This window comes from Gallinula chloropus (assembly GCF_964237585.1).
Source record: "Gallinula chloropus genome assembly, chromosome: 11".
NCBI classification, from domain to species: domain Eukaryota; kingdom Metazoa; phylum Chordata; class Aves; order Gruiformes; family Rallidae; genus Gallinula; species Gallinula chloropus.
Window position 1 is genome coordinate 1,353,940 of NC_140096.1, and position 20,885 is coordinate 1,374,824.

General features: G+C 42.8%; 2 protein-coding genes across 5 annotated transcripts in view; one reads left to right on the forward strand and one right to left on the reverse strand.

Moving 5' to 3' along the window:
- Window positions 1–1,625, forward strand: part of FHL1 (four and a half LIM domains 1) — a 30,583-nt gene extending 28,958 nt beyond the window's left edge. For 2 of the 3 annotated variants that reach the window (XM_084269311.1, XM_084269309.1), the window contains exon 6: window positions 639–1,625. In XM_084269311.1, coding sequence (XP_084125437.1) covers window positions 639–796 — 158 coding nt within the window. In that variant the 3' untranslated portion in view covers window positions 797–1,625. The remainder of the gene's footprint in view (window positions 1–638) is intronic. The other variant, XM_084269310.1, reaches the window with a different exon arrangement.
- A 272-nt stretch (window positions 1,626–1,897) lies between these two features.
- Window positions 1,898–20,885, reverse strand: part of MAP7D3 (MAP7 domain containing 3) — a 44,003-nt gene continuing 25,015 nt past the window's right edge. Inside the window, exons 7-20 of one of the 2 annotated variants that reach the window (XM_084269063.1) lie at window positions 19,947–20,048; window positions 17,503–17,601; window positions 16,990–17,088; window positions 13,595–13,716; window positions 13,091–13,221; window positions 12,294–12,544; window positions 10,774–10,909; window positions 9,457–9,637; window positions 8,327–8,431; window positions 8,031–8,084; window positions 7,200–7,293; window positions 6,339–6,525; window positions 4,961–5,256; window positions 1,898–3,660 (exon numbers count right to left, since the gene is read on the reverse strand). In XM_084269063.1, the coding sequence (XP_084125189.1) occupies window positions 3,653–3,660; window positions 4,961–5,256; window positions 6,339–6,525; window positions 7,200–7,293; window positions 8,031–8,084; window positions 8,327–8,431; window positions 9,457–9,637; window positions 10,774–10,909; window positions 12,294–12,544; window positions 13,091–13,221; window positions 13,595–13,716; window positions 16,990–17,088; window positions 17,503–17,601; window positions 19,947–20,048 (1,865 nt within the window). In that variant the 3' untranslated portion in view covers window positions 1,898–3,652. Of the gene's footprint in view, window positions 3,661–4,024; window positions 5,257–6,338; window positions 6,526–7,199; window positions 7,294–8,030; window positions 8,085–8,326; window positions 8,432–9,456; window positions 9,638–10,773; window positions 10,910–12,293; window positions 12,545–13,090; window positions 13,222–13,594; window positions 13,717–16,989; window positions 17,089–17,502; window positions 17,602–19,946; window positions 20,049–20,885 lie in introns of those variants that run through there. The other variant, XM_084269062.1, reaches the window with a different exon arrangement.

Below are 20,885 nucleotides of genomic sequence, written 5' to 3' on the forward strand. Positions count from 1 at the left end.
TTACATGTGATCCCACTGCAGGCCGTGTCCTCTTGCTCCATGGAGCCGGAGTTACTGACTGAGCTCTTCAGCCTCAAACTGGCCTCCTTCAAAACTTCAGCTAGACCTGTTCCCACCTGTATCTCAGTCTGGGAACCTTATGGCTAAAAAGAACAGTTTTATTGCCCCAAAGTGACATCTGCTTGGACTGCTGATGTGTTTTTACATGTGACAGTTACTGGATCACAAAGCTCACTATCCTACATTCCCAGCAGGCCTGCATTCCATTATGGATTTTAGAGCACAAACCTGAGCCTGTACCACCAGGTAGAGCATTGAGCCCAACCTCTCCTTGCTCTACCTCTTGATCTTTCCTTCAGCTTGACACTTTCCTGGGGAAAGGATCCAAGAGAAAAAGCTTATTGCAGAGACAAACCCCACAAGCCTTTTGCTATGCTGTGCCTCTCTCTTTTGCTGCTAAGCTGCAGTAACTCTGAGCAGCAAACAATGTGGTTCAGGTGCAGTTTTGGGTAGGATTTTAGGCATAAAACTCTGGCCGGTGGCACAGGAGGCAGGGACAATGGGATCTGCTGTTTGGTGGGCTAACCCAGCCAAGGGAAAAGCTACTATCGCCGTCCTATAATTGTGTTCTCTCCTAGCAGGATTTGGAAGAGGAACCAGTGTGGTTAACTACGAAGATGAATCCTGGCACGATTACTGTTTCAAATGCACAAAGTGTGCCCGTGCTCTGGCCAACAAGCGCTTTGTTTGCCATAATGGAAAAATTTACTGTGCTGAGTGTCCCAAACGACTGTAAGGAGCAGAGAGCAACTGCTGTAAAACGGATTGTAGAGCCTTGCTTTCCAAACAGCCCTGGTAAAGGAGCAGGTCCTTGCATGTTAAGAACTTTAACTTTTTCCATTTTAGTATAAAAACTAAAGTAGCCTCAATATACTGGTTTGATTTGGACGCTCCTGCAATACCAAAAGCATGTAGTGTTGCAAAAACCTAACTGCTTCCAAGTAACTCTTAGTGTAAAGGCTGGAAATGCTGTTAGATTTAGCATTAGAGATCTGCATCCTACATAATCTGTGTGTGGCTTAAGCTAAAACAAAGTGTTTTTAAACTTCTGGCAAACGGTCAAGCCTGGCATTTAAATGAAGTGGGTTTGAGAAGGCATGCACCTCTGAAAGGGAGATGCAAAGATCCAGGATCAGAGAGATCCATTATTAATGCTTTTACAATACAGGTAACATTATACCCATCACACCATTAACAGCAGCTCAATAATAGATACCCTTGCTATCCCTACCACACCAGATTCCAGCACATGTATGGAATAGCTTCACAGGACAATGTTTTGGCAGTATGATTTAGCTCCAGTTAAGCTTTCAAAAACTTGTTTTAGTTTTGATTTCTGCATGGTTTGCCCAAAGGTTTTACTCATCAGCTTTTTTTACATCACTATTACATAAGACTGTCAATATACAATTATTAATCCATTAACAAGTAGTAAATCTTTCAGCTATGATTTAAATGCACGTGCATTTTAAGTGCCTTAAAAATAGCTCAGAGGACAATAGCTCTCCTATCATGTCAGTGTATGTTTTAAGGTTTAATAAAAGTGGGCCCAGTGCCTGCCTGGAGTCCTACAGTCTGGAAAGTGATTGATTCCTTTTGCCACCCTACACAACTGACACTTAGGGCTGAGTACTGAAATCATCTGATATGCTGACACTGGCAAAGTCAGGAGTCAGCTGTTCTGCCATAGCACCCTTAAAAATCTAGAGGACCAAAGCAATAATTTCCATAAACTAATTAATTTCTTTAATATATAACTGACACAGCACCATCTGCCAAGAACAGCCTGTGTGAAAAAGCCCTTTGGAGAACACACACATAGCCACAAAGAAATGCAAGAGAAACAAAGGCAGCATCTTGCTGAATTCCTGCTGGTCACTGCAGCCCCCCAGCCCCGTCAGACTCGTTGTTAGGACAGGAAGATGCCAGAGCTGAGTAAAAAGGAATATAGTGAAAAGCAAGTTAAAGGATTCACCAGTTAAGAACTGGCATGTAGAAACACAGCACAAATACCTCCCCAACTACACAACTGCAACTGCCAGAGAGGCTCCTAACTCTGGGAACCTGCACCGAGCAGAAGGCAGAGCAGTACTGGCACGCATCTCGAGGCAGGTCAGCAGGGTGAGGGCTGGAGACAAGGTAACGTTCAGCACTGGAGAGGTAAAACAATGTTCAACTGCAAAGTTTATTTAACAGCACGCACGTATTTACAGAGAGCTGTAACAGACCACTCAACAAACAGTATCAGGACAGGAAAAAATAATGGCATCTGATTTGTTAGAATGATTGTCTCTGCCAGAACAGAACAGCTATCGTACAAAAATACATTTCTCTCTTTACCTAAGGCACTGCTCTAAAGTCTAAACCAGTTCTATGTAGTCGGAATAGCAGTGAGAGTAAGAAGGCTGAGGGTTTCTTATTGGATCTGTGGTGTTGAGGAACAGACACATGGAGTGGTTCCAGCAAAACCCATTTGCATTTAACCCCTGAAAACGCAGCTGCCATGTGGATGATTCGTTGGAATCGACATACCGGCCAATGGTCTACAGAGGGTTTGAGACAGCTCTTCTTTACCATAATCACTTACCCAGTGTATCTGTTATAGGAGATGTAAGAGCAAGACTGCAGCGTTACTTTTAGTAGCAATTTTCAGAAGCTGCTTAGTTAATCTCTTCATGCTGTAAAATGCGGGTGGGTTTAGGTTAAATAGATTACTTAATACAGGCTTTAGGGGAAGGGGAATACATAGGCAACTTGCAGCCACTGCTATGAAGCTGGAACAGGAACAGGTAGAATAATTAACATGAACAAAACATGACTTCAGTGGTCTAATACTGTTATGTACACAATAAAATAATACTTCCGTGAGCGCAGATAAATAATTCAAAAGGAAAACCTCTTTTAAAAGCATGACAGGTTAAACTGCACTATGTCAGACATACCTAGGTACTCAACATTCTTGCAATATATTAGTGCATTTGCCACAGAATGTTTGGATGTTTGCCAATAGGTTAAAACACATTAGTGATGCATTTTGAAACTGCCAACATTTTCCGCGATAGAACAGAAGGGATTTTCCTTCTCCAAACCTGAAGATTTTATGAATTTTTCATTCTTAAGTAGCACGTGAACCAAGACACAACAGCATTTTTCTAGAGTGTTACGAAGGGAGTTGAGCTTTAAACACACATTGAACGAGTCTGTCGTGTCACTGAGCCATTTCAGGGCAGAGTCTGTCCAGGAGCAAACTGGGGAGCCTCTGGTGGCTGCTGTATGCGGTACCGAGGGGGAAATTAAAGGGAGAGACTCAAGGATGCTAACACAGAGTCTGTGAAAGGGAAACAAGCGGTCTTTGAACAAGGAAACCTTATCTGACAAGTAGCTAAAAGAATGGAATAGGAACATCAGCACAACAGCTTCCCTGATTTGTTTCAAGGTGCAAAGCTACAGGTCTGTCATCCCTCCCCTGGTGTTTTTTGCAAACCTGAAGATGGATAAAGGTAAACAAGCAGCTTTTCAAAACAAGGCTTCGGTACTTGATAAAACACTGGATTACTGAAGTGCAATCAGATTATTTCCAGGTCTCTAGTGTTCACAGTTCTGTCCAAAGAGCAAAGAGAAGAAAACATTTAACCATCATAACTGTGTGTGTGCCACATACATCTATCAGCACTGTCAGAGTCTACAGCCAGGGAGTGCGCAGAGCACCACTCGGTTACTTACAGACCAAAACCAGCCCAGTAGCTGCTCTTTTTTTCTATACAAGTATTAGTTTTCAAAAGTCATATATACCATTTTTAGACCTAATATGGCTTAATGTTTTCAAGTTCACAATTAAAAGGCAACACTTTGACTGCAATGTTAACGCTTCTGATCAGCCATGAGACATCAAATCCTTCTGTTCCCATGGCCCACACAGCTGTGGCCTCAAGGAAGGTCTCCATCAGGCTATGTCCACAGGATAAACTTCACCAGACGCAGAGAGACAGAGGAGACTCAGGAAACAGTTCAGTCTAGAGAAGTGCTACACTTTAATCAAAAAAGTGCTACACGTCACTTAAAGATCATGTGGAGAGCAAGGCTGGGGTTTGCTGCTACTGTTCAGCTGTGCAGGCAGTCATTTCTCTCAAGGAAAGAGCTCTCCTGCTGTGAGTACATCCCTGGGGGGGTTAGCTCCAACACCAGAGAAGTTCAGTTTCATGTAATCATGCTTACTGAAGCCTCTCTGACACAGGATGCTGCACTGCATCAGGGTCTGGCTTCTCAAGTACAGGTGGCTTCAGATGCAGCCCTGCTTCTTTCAGAAGATTCAGGGTATTGTGTGTGCGGCTTTACTACTCCTGTAGAATTTAAGGTTGGTGTTACCCCCCTCAGTGAAGTGAAAGACTATTTTGCAGTAAGTAGACAGGCCAGCTAATACCTTGCCAGAGCCTGAAGAGACCTTGTAAGACCACGCAGGTCAGCATCAGAAAGTTACAGAACATGCTTAGGACTGGAAAGGTCTTGCCTGTAAAGTTACATCAGACACCTTTTCAGCTGTTAGTATCTTCAAAAGTCATGTGCCATTTAAGACATCTTAGAAGAAGCCTAAAAATACAATGGCTGGGCTTGTGTGCTGGTAGGAGGTACAGGAGCTTCACTGGGCTCAGCTGTGTCTTTGGAAGAGCTTTAGCATCCCACCTTAGCTGCTGTCTAGAGCAAGTCCCTAAAAAGGCATCAGCTGGTGACTCCTTTTGACAGAACGCAAGTTACAAGCACTAAAGAAAGAGCTTTCCCTCCAGTCTATGCATTGGAAAAAGTGCCTTGGAAGGAAGAAGCTGAAGTTAAGGCAAGGAGAGTAAAATGCAAGGAACTTAATTATCTAGCCAGAGGAAGAGACAGGGAAATCAGCTTGGATTACCTGATGAAGCATCTATAGGTTTGGTCAATGAATTCACTGCACCATCTTCCTCAAAAGCCATTTGGGGACTAGAAGGTGTTGTAGCAGCATCATTCAAGTTTTGATTACAGTTACCAGCAGAGATGTTGTCTGAGCTCAGTTTGGTTGACTTGGAATGTACTCCAACGTCGATAAACTCCTCAAAAGTCCAGGAGCCAGATTTTCCATTAAGGTTCTGAATAAGTCCAACTGTATGATCAGCTTCATTCACACCCAGCTCCACCGAGCCATCGATAACCATTTCTTTTGCAGGATGGCTAGGGGGAAGAAAAAAAAAAAGAATGGATCCTTGTGTTACAGCATCTGGATGTTTAACCTTTAGATTCATTACAGGAGAGCCAATTAGCAGCTGGCATACTTTGCAAACTGCTAAGTATCCTGAAGGGCATTCTTAGACAAGCCTTTCCAGCTGCCACATAGGATCTTCCCTCCCAGAGCTCACAAAGAAGAATGACTCACCAGCATATATCTGCTTTCTACTCCACTAACAACCCTCAGGTAAGGTCCAAAATTTGATATAAGAAAGGAACAAGTTTGAAGTCTGCAGCATTAAAACCTTAGAGGTGTGGGTTTTTTCCTTTCTTTCTCCAGTTAAGACTTTCAAAACACAAAACTTACCCTCAGAAAAGCAGCAATATTTAAAACAGATATAAAAATCTAAACCCAAATCACAGTGATCAATTTTCATTCATTCTTAAAGAAAATCACAAAAACGTCTTTATATTCCATCACTGGAAGGATGAGATGAATTTATCATCACTTTAAAAGAAGAGTTCACAATGTCAAATCTAAGTCATTAGCATTTAGATGAGCAACTGGAACAAACATCAGAGGACAGATTTTCCAGTAGTGGATGGAAATGCTTCTTGTTCAAAAGATAAAATTTGAAATACTAAACAAAAAAAAATTCCCATCCCAGGAGACTTTCTTGTTGTTATCTGGTGTTCCAATGCAAGTGAGACCGTTCTAGAGCTTTCTGGAGGTTATTCTTCCTTTTTGATGTGGTTGTCCCCCCTCTAATTTGATGTTATAAGAACTGCTACTCTTCATGAGTAACACTAGCTGCTGGCTGTGTGTCTCAGTTCTTAGCAAAGCCAGTACTGCTAATGTGGTGTCATCTAAACAAGACATTAGCCTGAACTAACTGCCTCTGTGAAACAGTGAACTGGCAGCATGCACACACCACATGCCTGGAGCATACCAGAGATGCACCACAAAGCTCGTGGGGTGCAACATGTGATGCAACACTACATACCACACTGAATTTAAACATGGAGAGGGATTTCTTGTGCGATGGGCAACGTCTCTGCCAGCCAAGCAGCCACCTACACAGACTCACCTGGAATCCTTTAGTTCAGTTCCAAGCGGAGACCCCTGGTCACTCTTCAACTCGCCCCCGTTCATGAAGACTCCTCCGGGCTCCGGGTCGGCCACGTCCTGTTCATCAGGCTGGGCAGGGATCAGGCTCCGCGCAGTCTCTGCCTCCCCCGTGGCAGCCGGGGGCAAGTCGATGCCATTCAGCTTTCCTGAAGGCAGGGTGGGGGCAGAGGAAGACAGAAGGAAAAGAGCTCCAGTAACAGAACTGCTATTGTAACTGAAGAAACTACAAGTGGGACTAATAAAGAGCAGCTGGTGACAGGGGTCTACTACAAGCCACCTGATCAAAGAGAGACTCCTGATGAGGCTTTCCTCCTTCAGCTGCAGGAGGCATTGCTGTCACAGGCACTCATCCTGGGCAACCCTGTGTAGCTCCAGGCTGGAGGTTGGTGGCCCTGCCTATGGCAGGGGGTTGGAGCTCTGTGATCCTTAGGGTCCCTTCCAACCCATGCCATTCTATGATTCTATGAAGTGCCAAAATGACCTTTCCCAGCCAAGGCTTGAGGCACTTGGCTTTGACAGAACAATTTCTCAACAGACAAGCTGCCTAAAACAATGTGAAATTTCATTTCCATCGTTAAAAATACACCTGTAAAATGAAAGCCTCCTGCCTGCATGTCACTCTCAACTTGTGCATTTAATAATTTTGATTGTCTCCTGTGGTATGAAGCAGGCAATGATCTCCTCTGTTCAGAGCCTCCCTGACATTTTTGGAGCCGTGTCTCCCACCACCACAGTGTCATTAAGTGATTGCCACTTTCAACACTTAAACCCCACTGAGACACTGACTGCCACTTAGTCCCGACTCACCAAATTCCCTTACCTGGTTGCTCACTCTTCTCAAGAGCCAACTCTTCTTCCTCTTCAATATCCTCTCCCTCGATAGCCTCACAGACAGACTTCCCTTCGTTCTGCAACTGAATGGCCAGAGTGTTACTCAGAATAAGCTGCTGCCAGCTGGTGTTTCACAAATGGTTCAGTCACAGCTGCCATGCAGGATGACTCAGGTCACCCAACAGCACCCACCCACTCTGCAGAGCCAGAGTGTGTAACAGAATGTGTGGGGCCCATGAAGTATTTGAAATCTCCCTTTTGATTCCACAGTGTGTACAAAATACTTATTGCTTTTCAGCTATCTGAAGACTTTGGTCTTTGGATGTTCAAGGAAGAAAGGCTACTTCCTCAATCTAATCTGCATCATTTATCACAAACCTTGGGTCACATCAGTAACAAAAATACATCCAGTTTACTGTAGAGATCCAGGGAACATCCAAGATTTGCTTTAATCAAACAAACGGAGCCAGGAATTTAAGATTCCTGGGGAAAAACAGCCCCAGTGGAATGTACACAGTTATAAAAAAAGTGACCCAGAAAATCCATTCCTAACCAGTGGTTTTTAACCACTCTGCACACAGTAACACCAGCTCACATTATTTTTATGTGCCTTGAACAAAAGGGCATCAAAGATTCCAGGCTGGGACAAGCCAAGCAGAAGGATGTGTGCAAAGGGAAGCTACTGAGCAGTCTTCTGGCACAGCAGAATTTGTGCTTCACATGGAAGCCACTTTTGTAAGGATCAGAGGGAGGCAGGATACACAGGAAAGCCTTCTCTGAGAGAGGCCTGTCCTGTCATTACACAGATCCAAACAAGTACCTTGGACTCGTTTTGATCCGATTTCCGCGTTCTTTTCATTATTTCTTCAATTCTCTGTTAAAAGAGGGAAAGTATTTGCTGTGACATACAGACCTTTGCATTTCAGCATTCAGGTTTAAACTTTGATCAAATCCCATTTCATATACTCCTTTTATCACTGTTTTTAAAGCTCACAACCCACAGCCAGCTTTTTTTAAAGAACACACTACTATTTAAATGCATCCAAGACCACGTTCAGCTTCACACCCCCCCACTACTTTAGGCTGAGAAACTTCCCTGCTTTCCAAGCACCATACCTTCTTTCTTTCCAGCCTTTCCTGCATGTTTTGCTGCATAATTCTCTCTCTTTCCAGCCGCTGTCTTTCAGCCTCTTCTTGGGCTTTTGCTTCAGCTTCTTCTCTCTGAAAATAAAACCAAAATGAACAGAGCACTCAGTGCACAACTCATCACCAAGAGTCAAAAGCAGAGCTGTTAGAGAGATTTTAATACAACACAGACATGAATATCAGACAATTGCTATTTAACATCACCATACATTGCAGCTAAATGCCAACTGCACAGCTACTGACATGAAATATATATTGACTATGACATTCAGAACCTAATCTGAGAAGAAAAATGATGTGTGCGTGGCTATACTGTGATCATGCAAATGTTCTGGATGTTTCTGAGGTACTCAGGGTTCAAACTATGCTTTAGGTCAAGGATTTGTCTAGGAGTGATAATTTATAAAGTAACCAGACAGCAATGAAATGCTAAATGCAGGAAGATTAACTTAAAAATCTCTGCAGTCAGGTATCACTACCAATGGACTTAGTAGTCAGCATCTTCTGTTCCTTCTACACCAGAGAATTCTTTTCCAGTATGACTGAAGACAGAAGCATAGTTCACACTCCAAGTAATTGTTAAAAACTTAAACAAGCTTTTACAGAAGCGTTCAGACACGTGTCAGTGCCACCCATAAGACACAGCTCTTCACACAAGAAGATGTTCATCATGAATCTCATTTAAATAAAGCCCACTTTCTGCAAAACAGGTGCCTCCAGCTTGAGGGGTGCCTTTGTAAAGGTACACATACCAGCTGTAGAACACTACCCATCCTTCTTTTAAAGGAATCAGAGTGAGCCAGATGACTTCACAGACAGACCACCTCTGATAAAGTGGGCTCAGTACAAATATTTTATGTATGCAAAATACCATCCCAGGTGGCTAAAAAGAGATCTGCTTCTGCCTCATGCCTGAATTTACCAATTGTTAAAAAAACCCAAACCTCAAACCTCACATAGACTAGGGCAAGGGCAGGACCTCAAGACATTCTCAAATCCATCTAGGTTGGGATGAACTCCACTTTCCCCCATTCCTGACGTATTTATCAAAAATGTCCTGTAAAGGAAAATCAAAGACAACCCCCTACAAACAATCAGACCTGGTGTTGGAGCTCTGCAAGCTTTTCCTGCTCTTCCTGTTCCCTGCGGATCCTCTCCTCTTCAGCCTGCCTTTGTTGTTCTTCATGAGCCAGTCTCTGTTCTTCCTCCTGCCTGCGGAGCTCCTCTTCCCGACGGGCTTTCTCCTCAATTGCTCTCTTGGCCATTTCTTCTTCTCTGATTCTGGTGTTTCCAAGATACAAAATACCAACTGGATGTTTATTTCTTTAAGCATGTGCAGGTATGAGACCGACCAGGAAAGCCAGAGTGTTCTAAGTCACACCATCACAGAATCAGAGCTTACACTGAATTGGAAGGGACCCATAATGACTTGGACTTGATGATCCTTAAGTCATAGAATAACTGTTTAAAGCTAATTTCTAGTGTGGATTTAGAAATGTCACCACCCAGACCCTTCAGGAAAAAGCAGAGTAACTTGGAAGACACTATCCATGTGTACGTAACTGTTCTTCACTGATGGCAAAGGCCACTGCAGGTTGCTCCAATAATGGAATGTTTGACTGAGGACTGGCTTAAGTGACAACTAATAAATACCACCTACTCCCATGACATCAATGAAGCTCTCAATTACTGTCAAACACAAATTTAGTTGGATTTTCTAGAAGCCTGTTTTTCTTCTATAGTCCAAATTCCAGATACACTGGAGGTGAAAGCTGTCAGGTCACGTGGATGCACAGAACAGATCTGATGACATTGTGCTTCTATGAAATGTCTGTACTGACTATGTGCAAGGTTAGGACACCTTACAGCCATGAGTGGAAACCAGACAAAATCTAATGTTTGCAATGTTCACTGGAGCACAGACAGGCAAGCCTTGATATAGTCAGTCAGCACACAGTTAATTAGTTTTAGTAACATTTATGCAGTGAACTAAACGTACACTGGTTTATCACTCTGAGTTACTTGGCTGCAACATCTCTGATCCAGATTTAGGACCACCAATGTGAGATTTAATGTACCATCAAACCACCGCCTGAGTTCATCAAAGGGAAGTTAAATACTGAGAGGCTGACTGTTTCAAGACACCAAAACAAATACAAGTGGTATTAAAAGCACATGCTAGTTTTAAAATAAAAGGACCAGTAGTGGCTGGAAAGAAAAAGCAGCAGTGATTTGCACAGGGACCATGCATGACATATGACATGAGACACAGGTTAAAGACAGACACAGCACACTTCAGGAACTGCAAAACCATTTACAGGATCTTAAATTAATGCTCAGGAACATGCCCAGCTGAAGTGTCTACTCCAACCACACCCCAGCACCGAAAGCATCCCTTCCTTCTGCTGAATCATTACCTTTCCTCTTCCTGTCTCTGAATTCTTTCCTGGTCTTCACGCTCTCTCTGCTCTCGTGCTAGACGTCGTTTCTCTGCCAAGATTTTAGCAGCTTCTTCAGCTGTGGTGGTCCCTGCTACTGTTTTGCTACCTGATTCTGCAAAGGTTAAAAGAAACTGCTGTTAAAAAACCCCAGGAACCTAAAATTAAGAAAGATGTTATCACTGTGAGATGAGATTCTTCTTTTAGCAGCTGACCCGACCTTTCTGATCGGTGCTCATCACTCAGGATGTATATACCCTGTACCTAAAGGCCCACAGGAGCCAAGGGGGAGTCCTAAGGAGATGCAGAGATACAGAAATAGGACATGTTGTTATGGAGGCTTCAGCCGATGGATGACATCGATTACAAGTGGTTATGCCCCCTCTGAGGCACGCAAGACACTTATCACAGCAATGCAGCACATCAAGGGATGGACATTCTGACTGCAGAGATGGATGACATGACACTGAAGATGGATGTGCAACTTCATAGAGACATCCACATTTGAGAACAACATCCAGGCTTCCTCCTGCAGGAATCGGGCTCAAGGAACCATAAAGGAGTTCTTCAGCCAACTAACAGCATTCCAGATCCAACACTGAGCAGGGTCAGGAAGAGCCTCAGAAATCACAGACAGCTGCAGCAGCTAAGGAATGCACAAGAGGAACTGCACATGCAGTAACGTGCATCGAGCATATGTTCCCACTTACCTTGTGTCTGAAGGATTTCTACTCTTAAGTACTGCTCACTGGCTGCAGTTTAAACTCCAGAGATCCCTCCTTTTCCTGTTAAATCTCCCCTAAGTCCTTCTCCACAGAGAAGTGCCTGCCAGACCCCATCAGAAGGCTCTCCCAGATTCTGTGCTGGAGATGACAGGTGGCATTCTTCCAGTAAGAGGGACAGAGGCTGCGTTCAGCACAATGAAAAGGACTGGGAGACTAACTGATTATCTGGTATATGGCTCTCCTTAAACTACCAAGATAATGTCTCAGTGTGACTTGTGAACTGACCACTTTTTCCTGAGGCAGCAATGATTCACTGGAATCAAAACTGAGGCAGCCTTCTATCTGTGCAAAAGCTGGCACTCAGACTGTGATGACCAAGAGTTGATTTCTTGCCCCAAGCACGTCCCTAACACAAGAAATTTTAAGAACAACGAACTGGACTGAAAGACCTCTGCATAGTTTAACTACTGGCTTTGCAAACCTAAGCTAGGCAAACAGGATTTCTGCTTTTTCTAGTATTATAGTACGAACAATAATATTCAAAGCTCTGGACTTACATATTCAAGTCAAATAAATGGACTATTGTACTCAAATCCATACCCAAAAGTCATATATAATGTAAGTTAATTGTATGGTTCATCTGTAATGACCAGCTCATGCTTTAAAGCAGCTTATATTGCAGCAGTCTGCCTTGGGGATGAATTGTTTCTCTAGTCCTCACACACACTGGAGACATCTTGAACATCAGTGCTTCAGTCACAGAGCAACACTCACCTTCTTTGGTCTTTGTGCTAGCTGCTACTGCATCCTTATCCTTGTCTGAGGCTGGTGAAGCACCTTGTTCTTGTCCTGTTCCTTCTGTGCTCTTGTCCTTTGGTTTGCTCTCTGCTTCAGTTTTCTTTTTGGTAATGTTTAGAACACCTGGTGTGAGGGGCTGCCGTTGGATGGGCGCTGGTTTAGAGACTGGAGTAGGAGATGGTGGCCTTTGTTTTGACACACTAGGTGAAGGTGGGCGAGTCTTCTGTCTGTTGAAATAAAGAATATTCTTCAGGGCTAACACTGAAAACCTCAAACACACCAAACTGAGGGCAGCAGTTTACTTAGTTTACATTAGAGACCTCACTTTTAAAAATAAATCCACAGACAAACTACTGGGACCTTCCTCATAAAACTCAAGCACAGGATTCCAAAATACCCACGGCACCTGGACTTGCTACTTGTGGGCTAACATCAAACCAGGTCTGCTAGCCCAGACCTCCATTTAACTCCACATCACAACCCAGTGATTGCAATCCAGGAAACCTCCTACAAAAATACAGGCAGATCAACTTATTCAGAAGCTTGGCACAGACTGTAGAGAAAAGCAGGGTGTATTCTGTCTGCATAAGAGAGACAGAGGTTCAAACAATCCCTAGTGCAGAAAAGAGAAATGGGATCAGAAGCAAAGTCCTTATGTATACAAACACACACAATGCAGGTGTGAGCCATGTGCTAACAGCACAGCTGTCCGAGGCAGGAAGCTGCTGCCTTCATTCTGCCCTGAGCAGAAGGTACTTAGGCTGGATCCATACCGAACTGCAGAGGGTGATGGAGGCCGCTTCACCACATTAGCAGGAGAAGGGGATCTTCTACGGGCAGACACAGAGGGCGAGGGAGGGCGTCTGAATCCAGAGCCTGGGGATGGTTTCTCTGTTTCTGATTTCTAAGATACATAAAAACAAATAACACTCACTCTCCAGCATACTTTACAGAGAGGGGAGCTGCCACCACAACAAGCATACAACTTCACAACAAGATGCACTTAACACTTCCTTTGCATTCCAAAACACAGACCCGGTCAGTATGTTACACAGATTAAACTTTGGGACCCTAAGCAGCAAACAGCATGCCTTGGAGATACCAGAGAGATCAGGGACCATAAAACCCCAATTTGATTTCCAATACTGTATCTTTGATGCAAATAGTATTGTACATTTCAATAAGCAAGCAAACTGTTGAAACAGGATCCCATCCAGAGCTGCTCCGACCCCCCCACCATTAACACAAACCCAATTCCTGCAGATCTGCCAACAAACCTGGGTAGAATCTGGTGAACTTGCATCAGGTGAAGATACAGAGGACTTCAATCTGTCGATGCTACGACTGCGCACGGGCACTTTAGCAGTTGGGACTGGGGAACTGATGGAACTGGCTGAAGCTGAACGAGGACAGAGGTGAGATTCTATAAAAGTTAGGAATTTGGCAAGACAAAACGAGAACCAAGTGCACAGCGTAAGAACAGGAGAAAAAGAAGAGGGAGAAAGGAGAGAAAGAAAGATGGTGTGTGTTAGAAACCATACAGAGAAACACCACAGGCAGAGCACATTGCAATGGGTCATGGACACAGACACCACCACCACACGATTAGTACTTTGGAAGCAAAGCACCAAGAATAAAACCATTCTGAAAGCAGCAGTCTGGAGTAAATAAAAATAAAATGCTTTTCCAAACATCATCTGAATTCGAATTACACCAGTGTTTCTTTTAGTCAAGCTGCATCTCATCACAAATACTTCAAATTTAATGGCTTAGCATCTTTCTTTACAAGTCCTCCATGACAGGTTAAAATGTTAAGCAGGTTTCCCCCACACTCAAAGAGAAAATCTTTCTCCTTGAGCAGCACTACATTAGGAATCTGAGCACTACTTTATAAACCTCTCTTGTGAAATAAGCGTTAGTGCAATCCTTTTCTTACTACTTTCCCCTCTGGCCCCTTTATTACTATGTATGTATGCCCTTCATCTGCATTAAAAAAATATACCAAAAGAGGTGGTGTAAAAGAAACTTATCAAGAGAAAAGGGCCAACTTAAACTAGAAACCTTTCATACTCAGAGTGTTAATCTCTTCATGTGTAAGATATTGAAAGAAATTGTATCTTCTGATTACTTTTTCCACTAACATAGTCATAGAGGGATAAACATACATAGATGGAAAAGTGTACTTCTGAAACTAGATACTGGAATTTTCTGTAGTCTGAATAAACTGTGACAGATGGCAGCACTTCATTTTGCAACTTTATGGAAAATACATTTTATTTTTGTATTTACAGCATTTGTGCAAGGAGAACTGCATTCTGTTTGTGCATGGTTTGTGCTGAAGCACAGGTAATGTTCCTACTGGAATGGAGCAAGTGTCTGTAAGTAAACTGACCAAAATGTGGAAGCTGTCTTTACTCCAGCAGTAGTGAGTAAGTCACATGCTGTCAGTAACAGTGAAAAAGGTGGTATTGCCCCACATGACATTAACTAAAATATTCATGGTAAAAATAAAAAGTGGCACATAAAGAGGCGTGCAAAAACGTGACTACAAACCAAAACAGTGAAAACTGATCATTACACAAGGGGAACAGTGTAGGAATGTCACCATTGCCAACAAGGACCAAGTGCCACAAGATAAAAAAAGGAAAAAAAAAAGATGGAAGAAACATACTCAAGAGGAAACAAGCAAAACTGGGAACACAAGTTGTAAGGTAAGAAAGGAGAAAGGACTCCACGTCGGTTCTAGGTATGCTGGTTCTAGATATACTGGGCCACTCTTATAACCAGTAACAATTACAGGGCACGTGGGATGCAGCGAGGGTTTGCCCAGGATGCAGAGAGTGCTGTGCCAGTTCTAAGCTGAGCCACAGCGTAGGTGCATCAGCTCAGTCTTAACCAATATGGATTTGCCTGAGCCAGTCAGGGTTTCTCTACTTCCCCTTCTAGCATGCCTCTGCTTCTGCAATCAAGCAGCCTGAGGGAAGCCAGCTCAGGCTGCTCTACTCTTGGTAGAAGTGCACCCCTTTGTCATGTTCCTACAAGAGTTTCTCCCACTAAAGAAATTTAGACTTTGTACTTATTCCTTTCAGTCTCCTTTGAAATTACGTGGTTTGGGGGGCTTTTCCCCCTTCATTTCCTAGCACTGTTCTCTGAACAGTAAGCCTCAGATTCACTTGAGGGTACACCCAAATGCAGGTCTGTGTCAACACAACAAAGCACAAAACTTAAAACAAACATCAGCATCTGGTTCAACATCTGCAGAACAAATCCACAGGCACTGGAGTTGAAAAGCCAGCATTACTCTATGGCTTGATTATTCTATGGTTTGGTTACTACTGACCAAAGAAAATACTGGTATTATACATAACTGACTCACACCCAAGTGTAGCACAGTTAGTGACTATCATGTCAATTCTTACTTGAACAACTGCATAAAACTTTGAGGCTTTGCTGCCCTCCTGTTACCTGAGGGATCCTGTCCATCAGCCGATAGTGTAGCAGCACTTTTACTCCTAGCTAAGGAGGCCTGTGTGGGGGCGAGGAGGCGACTGATTACGCTACTGTCCAGAGGACTGAGCTGGGAGCGACGAGCTAAATGATGGGAACAAACCAAAAAGGATCCAACATGAAATCATATAATGGAAAAGACAAGCAGTACAAAGCAAAGGAAGCCTGTCAGCATTGTTGCAAATCGGTAACAGTTATGGAAGAAAAATACTGAAGTCATGGAGAGGGAAATCCAAAGCAAAGGCACAGAAGGGTTGAATGCTGCCATCTCTGATGCTGCATTTCTTGTCCTTGCCTTGCTTAATGATCATCATTTTAAGACTGGCACATGCACAGCAGATGAATGCTGATGTCAGTCAAAGTATGAACAGTCTTTGAGCCAGCTCTTGCAGAGCTATGTTCTCTGGATTGTAGGAAAGGCTGTTCTGACATAATAAACAGAAGGCTTGCAAGTCAAAGCGAAAGGTTATCATCGGGCACCTTCTGCACACACAAATTCACACCGACAGCACCCATCAGCCTCCCATACAGGAAAGATTCTGAAGCAGAAGATAATTTCCACCGTTGGCAATAGCTTCTAAAAAGGAAAGTTTCAGAATTGTTAACTCAAGGGGAGAAACGTGCTAGGAAAGCTGCTAGTCTTCAGCTTTAGGAAGAGTTCCTAGAAAAGAGGTTATCTGTAACCCAGTGGGGAATACACAGACCAAGAGAGACCCAAGTGAGAACAGGTTTCTTTCTTCATTTGCATGCACAAAGTTTGGGCCAGCAACAGGAACTGAAAAATCACTTTTAAGGTCAATAATGAAAGAGAGTTTCAAAAGCAAAAGGTAAGAATTAACTAAGAAGTGAACAGATCAGTGGCATTTTTACTGTATCTTTCATTTAAACCTACCAACCTTCAAATCTCTCTCTCTCACAAACATACTTTCCTGTCTATTTACAGTGCTATTTAACAAAGTCAGAAGTCCTTCTTAAAGGATTTCCTTTTTTGCCAAAGGGAGAAATTTAGCCTTCACCATTTACAATTTTATCTTTACCACTGTATAACTAAAAAGCTACTAAAAAGTCTTAAAAATTCAAGATGCAAGGAAATAATGAAAGGAAGCCTACCCAGACTTTACTATTAATGGCTTTGAAAAGAAAGTCAGCTTTATTAAACAACCACCTGGTTTTTCTTCCTTTTTCACTTTTTCTAGTTCTGGAGAGGATTGGGGTTTACTACTCATTCTACTCAAAGATGTGCTCCTCTTCTTTTCTGTTCCTCCTAGAGACCAAGCGCAAGGAAAATTATTTTTAACAAGATTTTATATATATGTTTTGCTCACCTGCCATTCCCACACTTTGCTTTTGCCAATCAGCTAAAGCCACCGATCTGTAGTTACAAAGAACTATTTTCTCATGAGCTAAATGGTTTGGCTACCATTTGTCTATTCTCCCCCCCCATCCCCTTCCACTTTTCAGAGGAATAAAGCTGGTTTATAGACACAGTTACCCAATATCTGGCACTGTAATGTACATAACAGTATTTATGCCACAGTATTTATGCCACAGTGCATGGACCTCTCAGGCAAAAGCCTGAGTAAAACCCTTTACAATGAAACCAGGACATGGTTTAAAGTCAACTTCAAATATCCCATTTACTGCCTCCCACTTCTCAAAACAAACTGGCTTCTAGCACCTTTCTGTTCCACCTGTGAACCTTTGAGTGCTGACTGCTGGGAATGTAGAGGAACTTTGTTATTCAGTCTGTTTAATGAGGCACTTCTCTTTGTGGTACCTGGAAGTGAAAGCGCATGGATTAATTATGTTGAAAAGCCTACAAGTCCCCTCCAACACCTGCCCCACTTCCCTATGATACAGAAGAGTAATTAAGTCACTTTATAGTATGAATCCTTTAGAAGCAGGAAAACTGGATCAGGGAAGAATTGCTCTCTATAAAGCATTATTTCTTGTATTCCTGTATGTTACTGCTCACCGCAGCTGGATGTCAGTCTCAACAGACTTCTTGTTTGACCTACCAAGGCTATCCTCATAAGCCTTTTAAAATAAACAAATAGTTTAAAAAGGCCACTTCTCACATTCTGTATGAGTAAGAGCAAACTCAGAATTAACACAGAACACAGCTGATGAAATACTTCACTGATCCAGGGACAGGCATCTTCCTCTCATTTCCACATTCTGCTCCTCCACCTTCCCAGGCACATGCACACAGCAGAAACAAATCTGGTTAATTCTCCAACTGTATTTTCTTTTGCCTGAATTTAGCCATCTTTTACCAAACAGCTATTTCTTTTGAGTGCCAGATCAAGCAGAAGTGCTCTAGTTTGCTGAGATGATTTAAAGCAGTCAGTCAGTTGACCTCTACATCCTGACCCTGCGCATCAGCTGCATCCTGTCCAAGCTCTGTGCATTTCAGGCCACCTGAGAATATTTCCTCCAGAGTAAGCAAGGCTTCACAAAGGATTCCAAGGTATGAGTTTGAAAGCAGTCTCAGTTACTTGATAATTAGTGACTTCCTTTATTAGTGGCTTAATTAGTACTTTACAGCCCTGTTTCTGACTCATACTCAAGAGCTGAACCCTGCAGATACATTACGTATCATTTTATATCACAAGCAACCTCCAGTGACTCAGAGCCCCTGCAGCTAAGGCAGCAGAGATATATTCACAGATTCCCCTTCCAGGCATACAGTGCACAAGTTCTCCTGCTGCATCACCTCCTAACATGAACCAGAACCATCACTGTTAGCTGTGTCCATGTTTGGGATTCTTCTAGCACCGCTCATTTGATCAAAGATTGAAAGAGCAGTGCAGACTTAGTTGAGCTTGTTCATGTATTAAACAGCCCTTAGGTTATTCATGCTTTTTATAATTCTGGGGAAAACCCCAACATTTGGGATATAGGCAATGTGAAACACTGGGAAGATTTCCCATAAGGAAATCTTTTACCAAACCTTTTCCCCTAAGGAAATCTCAGGCTAAAACAAGCTGAAATGTGCTCATGCAAATAACTTACATTTCTTAACGAGCAGATTAGGACAATTCCTTGGGTTTCAATATTTGGGGGGTTTATTTGGAGAAGGCAGATTGCTGAGACTTACAGAATGTGTCAGGATGGGGCAGAGGAGACTCCCATGTGCCTGGTTACCAGAGTGGGGAAAACCAGGGATCTGCCTCATTCTCTACAGCCCTGTTAAGACTATTTGCATGGGGCACATTTTAAATGACACGTGTTGCAGTCAGGAGCTTCACCCACCCCAAAGATGCAATTCAAAACAAGACTGGAAGCCTCAGAAACTGTTAGACAATGTCTAGAGTGCAAGTACACAGAAACCCTTAAAATTGAAGAAATAGTTGGCTTCCAGGTAATTTCTACTCTTCAGTAGCCGTTGGCACAGTCAGCAACCCAGAATGTTTGCAAGCAGTGCTGTGCACTAAGGGTTTAAGAAACCTCTCATTTGAGTAGCAGTATCAAGATTACAGTAATTTATTGAGCTAGGAAACGGTGTCAGAGTCACACACTATGGCTACAATCATGCTAGAATTCAAATCAAAACAATCTCCCACCCAAATACCTTCCAAAGGTGTCAAGGGGTTTTTTTGGTTAAAGCAGAATTTTAATATTAAAGATAGAGTGTGTCTATAGAGTGCAGGATTGGCACAACAGAAAGATGTCAAAAGTAAGTCGATTTTTTTTCCCTTCCCACAGCCAATCAAGTGACTGAAGTGATCTAATGGAACAGGGCAAACTATTTTGATACTATTTCCATTTTGCTGTAATTTTAGGGTGTGATTTAAGACATGCAAACCCAGAAAAATGATGCGAAATGATCTGTGAATCAGTCAGACATGGAGATTTGACTTTAGCAAAACAATTAGAGAAATAGAAAATAAACCAGGGATCTTTACCGTTCCTCTTCTCCTCTAACAGAGATCACACCAGCTGGGTCAAAGCCCTGACCAGTCAAGCTGGATTAACAAACTGCATGAAACGCATTTGAGAGCAAAATATGAAGCACGTTACCCTGCAAGGGAGGAAGAGGAGTATCATTCCACCTCCTGCTTCCTCCCCAAGTAACAGTCAAGCAGCACACCTGCTACCAGCAGACACACACACACTTACTTCGATCAGAAGCATTTAGAAGCGCTGCAGATGATGACAGCCGTTTATTCATGGTGGCCTCTGTGGGTTTGAGGTTTGCTGTGGAGGTGGATCGCTTGCTGGCTGCGTAAAGAAGCGTTTACCTGCTTTAGAATTCATCTTCATACCTGAAGAACCACCTTTCACACACTGCTGAGAGCTAACTTTGGAAGTATTACATCCTGAAAGCCATTTCCAGTTCTGCTTAATGAGAAGCAGAGATTTTTTCCTCCTTTTGAACAGCCTTGATACAATTAACACCAGTTGTAACGTGCACAGAACAGGCATTCAGTTTTAGTGGACCCATACCAAGATTTTTAGGTGCAGGTATGCAAACAGGTGATTTTTAAACCCTGTGCTCCTAACATGTAAAGGCAAAAGCTACTGAGGTTGTTACCAGACTGGCAAGGCAGTGAAAGTAACAATAAAACTTGAATAACAGTAATTCTTTCTTCATTCCTTCCCCATAGGTATGTCAAAACAGGTTAGAGGGATAAAAACAAGACCCGAGGAGAGGCAAGGAAGCATCCCCATTTCCAATTATGTCCCATGGGTTGCTGTATTTTAGAATTTTCCATGTTTTTTGAAAAAGCTATTCCTTATGTTCATGTTTCCTAGCAATTCTGTAACTCTCCTGAAAAAAACTGCCACAAGAGTATTTTGTTTGGTGTGTGTGTATACACACACACGTAATTCCAAGTTTACCACAAACCCATACCTGCTTTTTAATGTTCAATAATGTACTTTCAGGATGAACACTACTCCAGAGTGTGAAAGCCTTGGAAAGGTATGTTGCTATGGAAACTCAACAAGCAGAAAACTGCAACACACACAAAGTAGAGCGGAATAGCATAATAAACACAAGCAATTGTATACATCAGGCACAAGTAATCAATTTTGCTGGCATACTGGGCAGCAAAG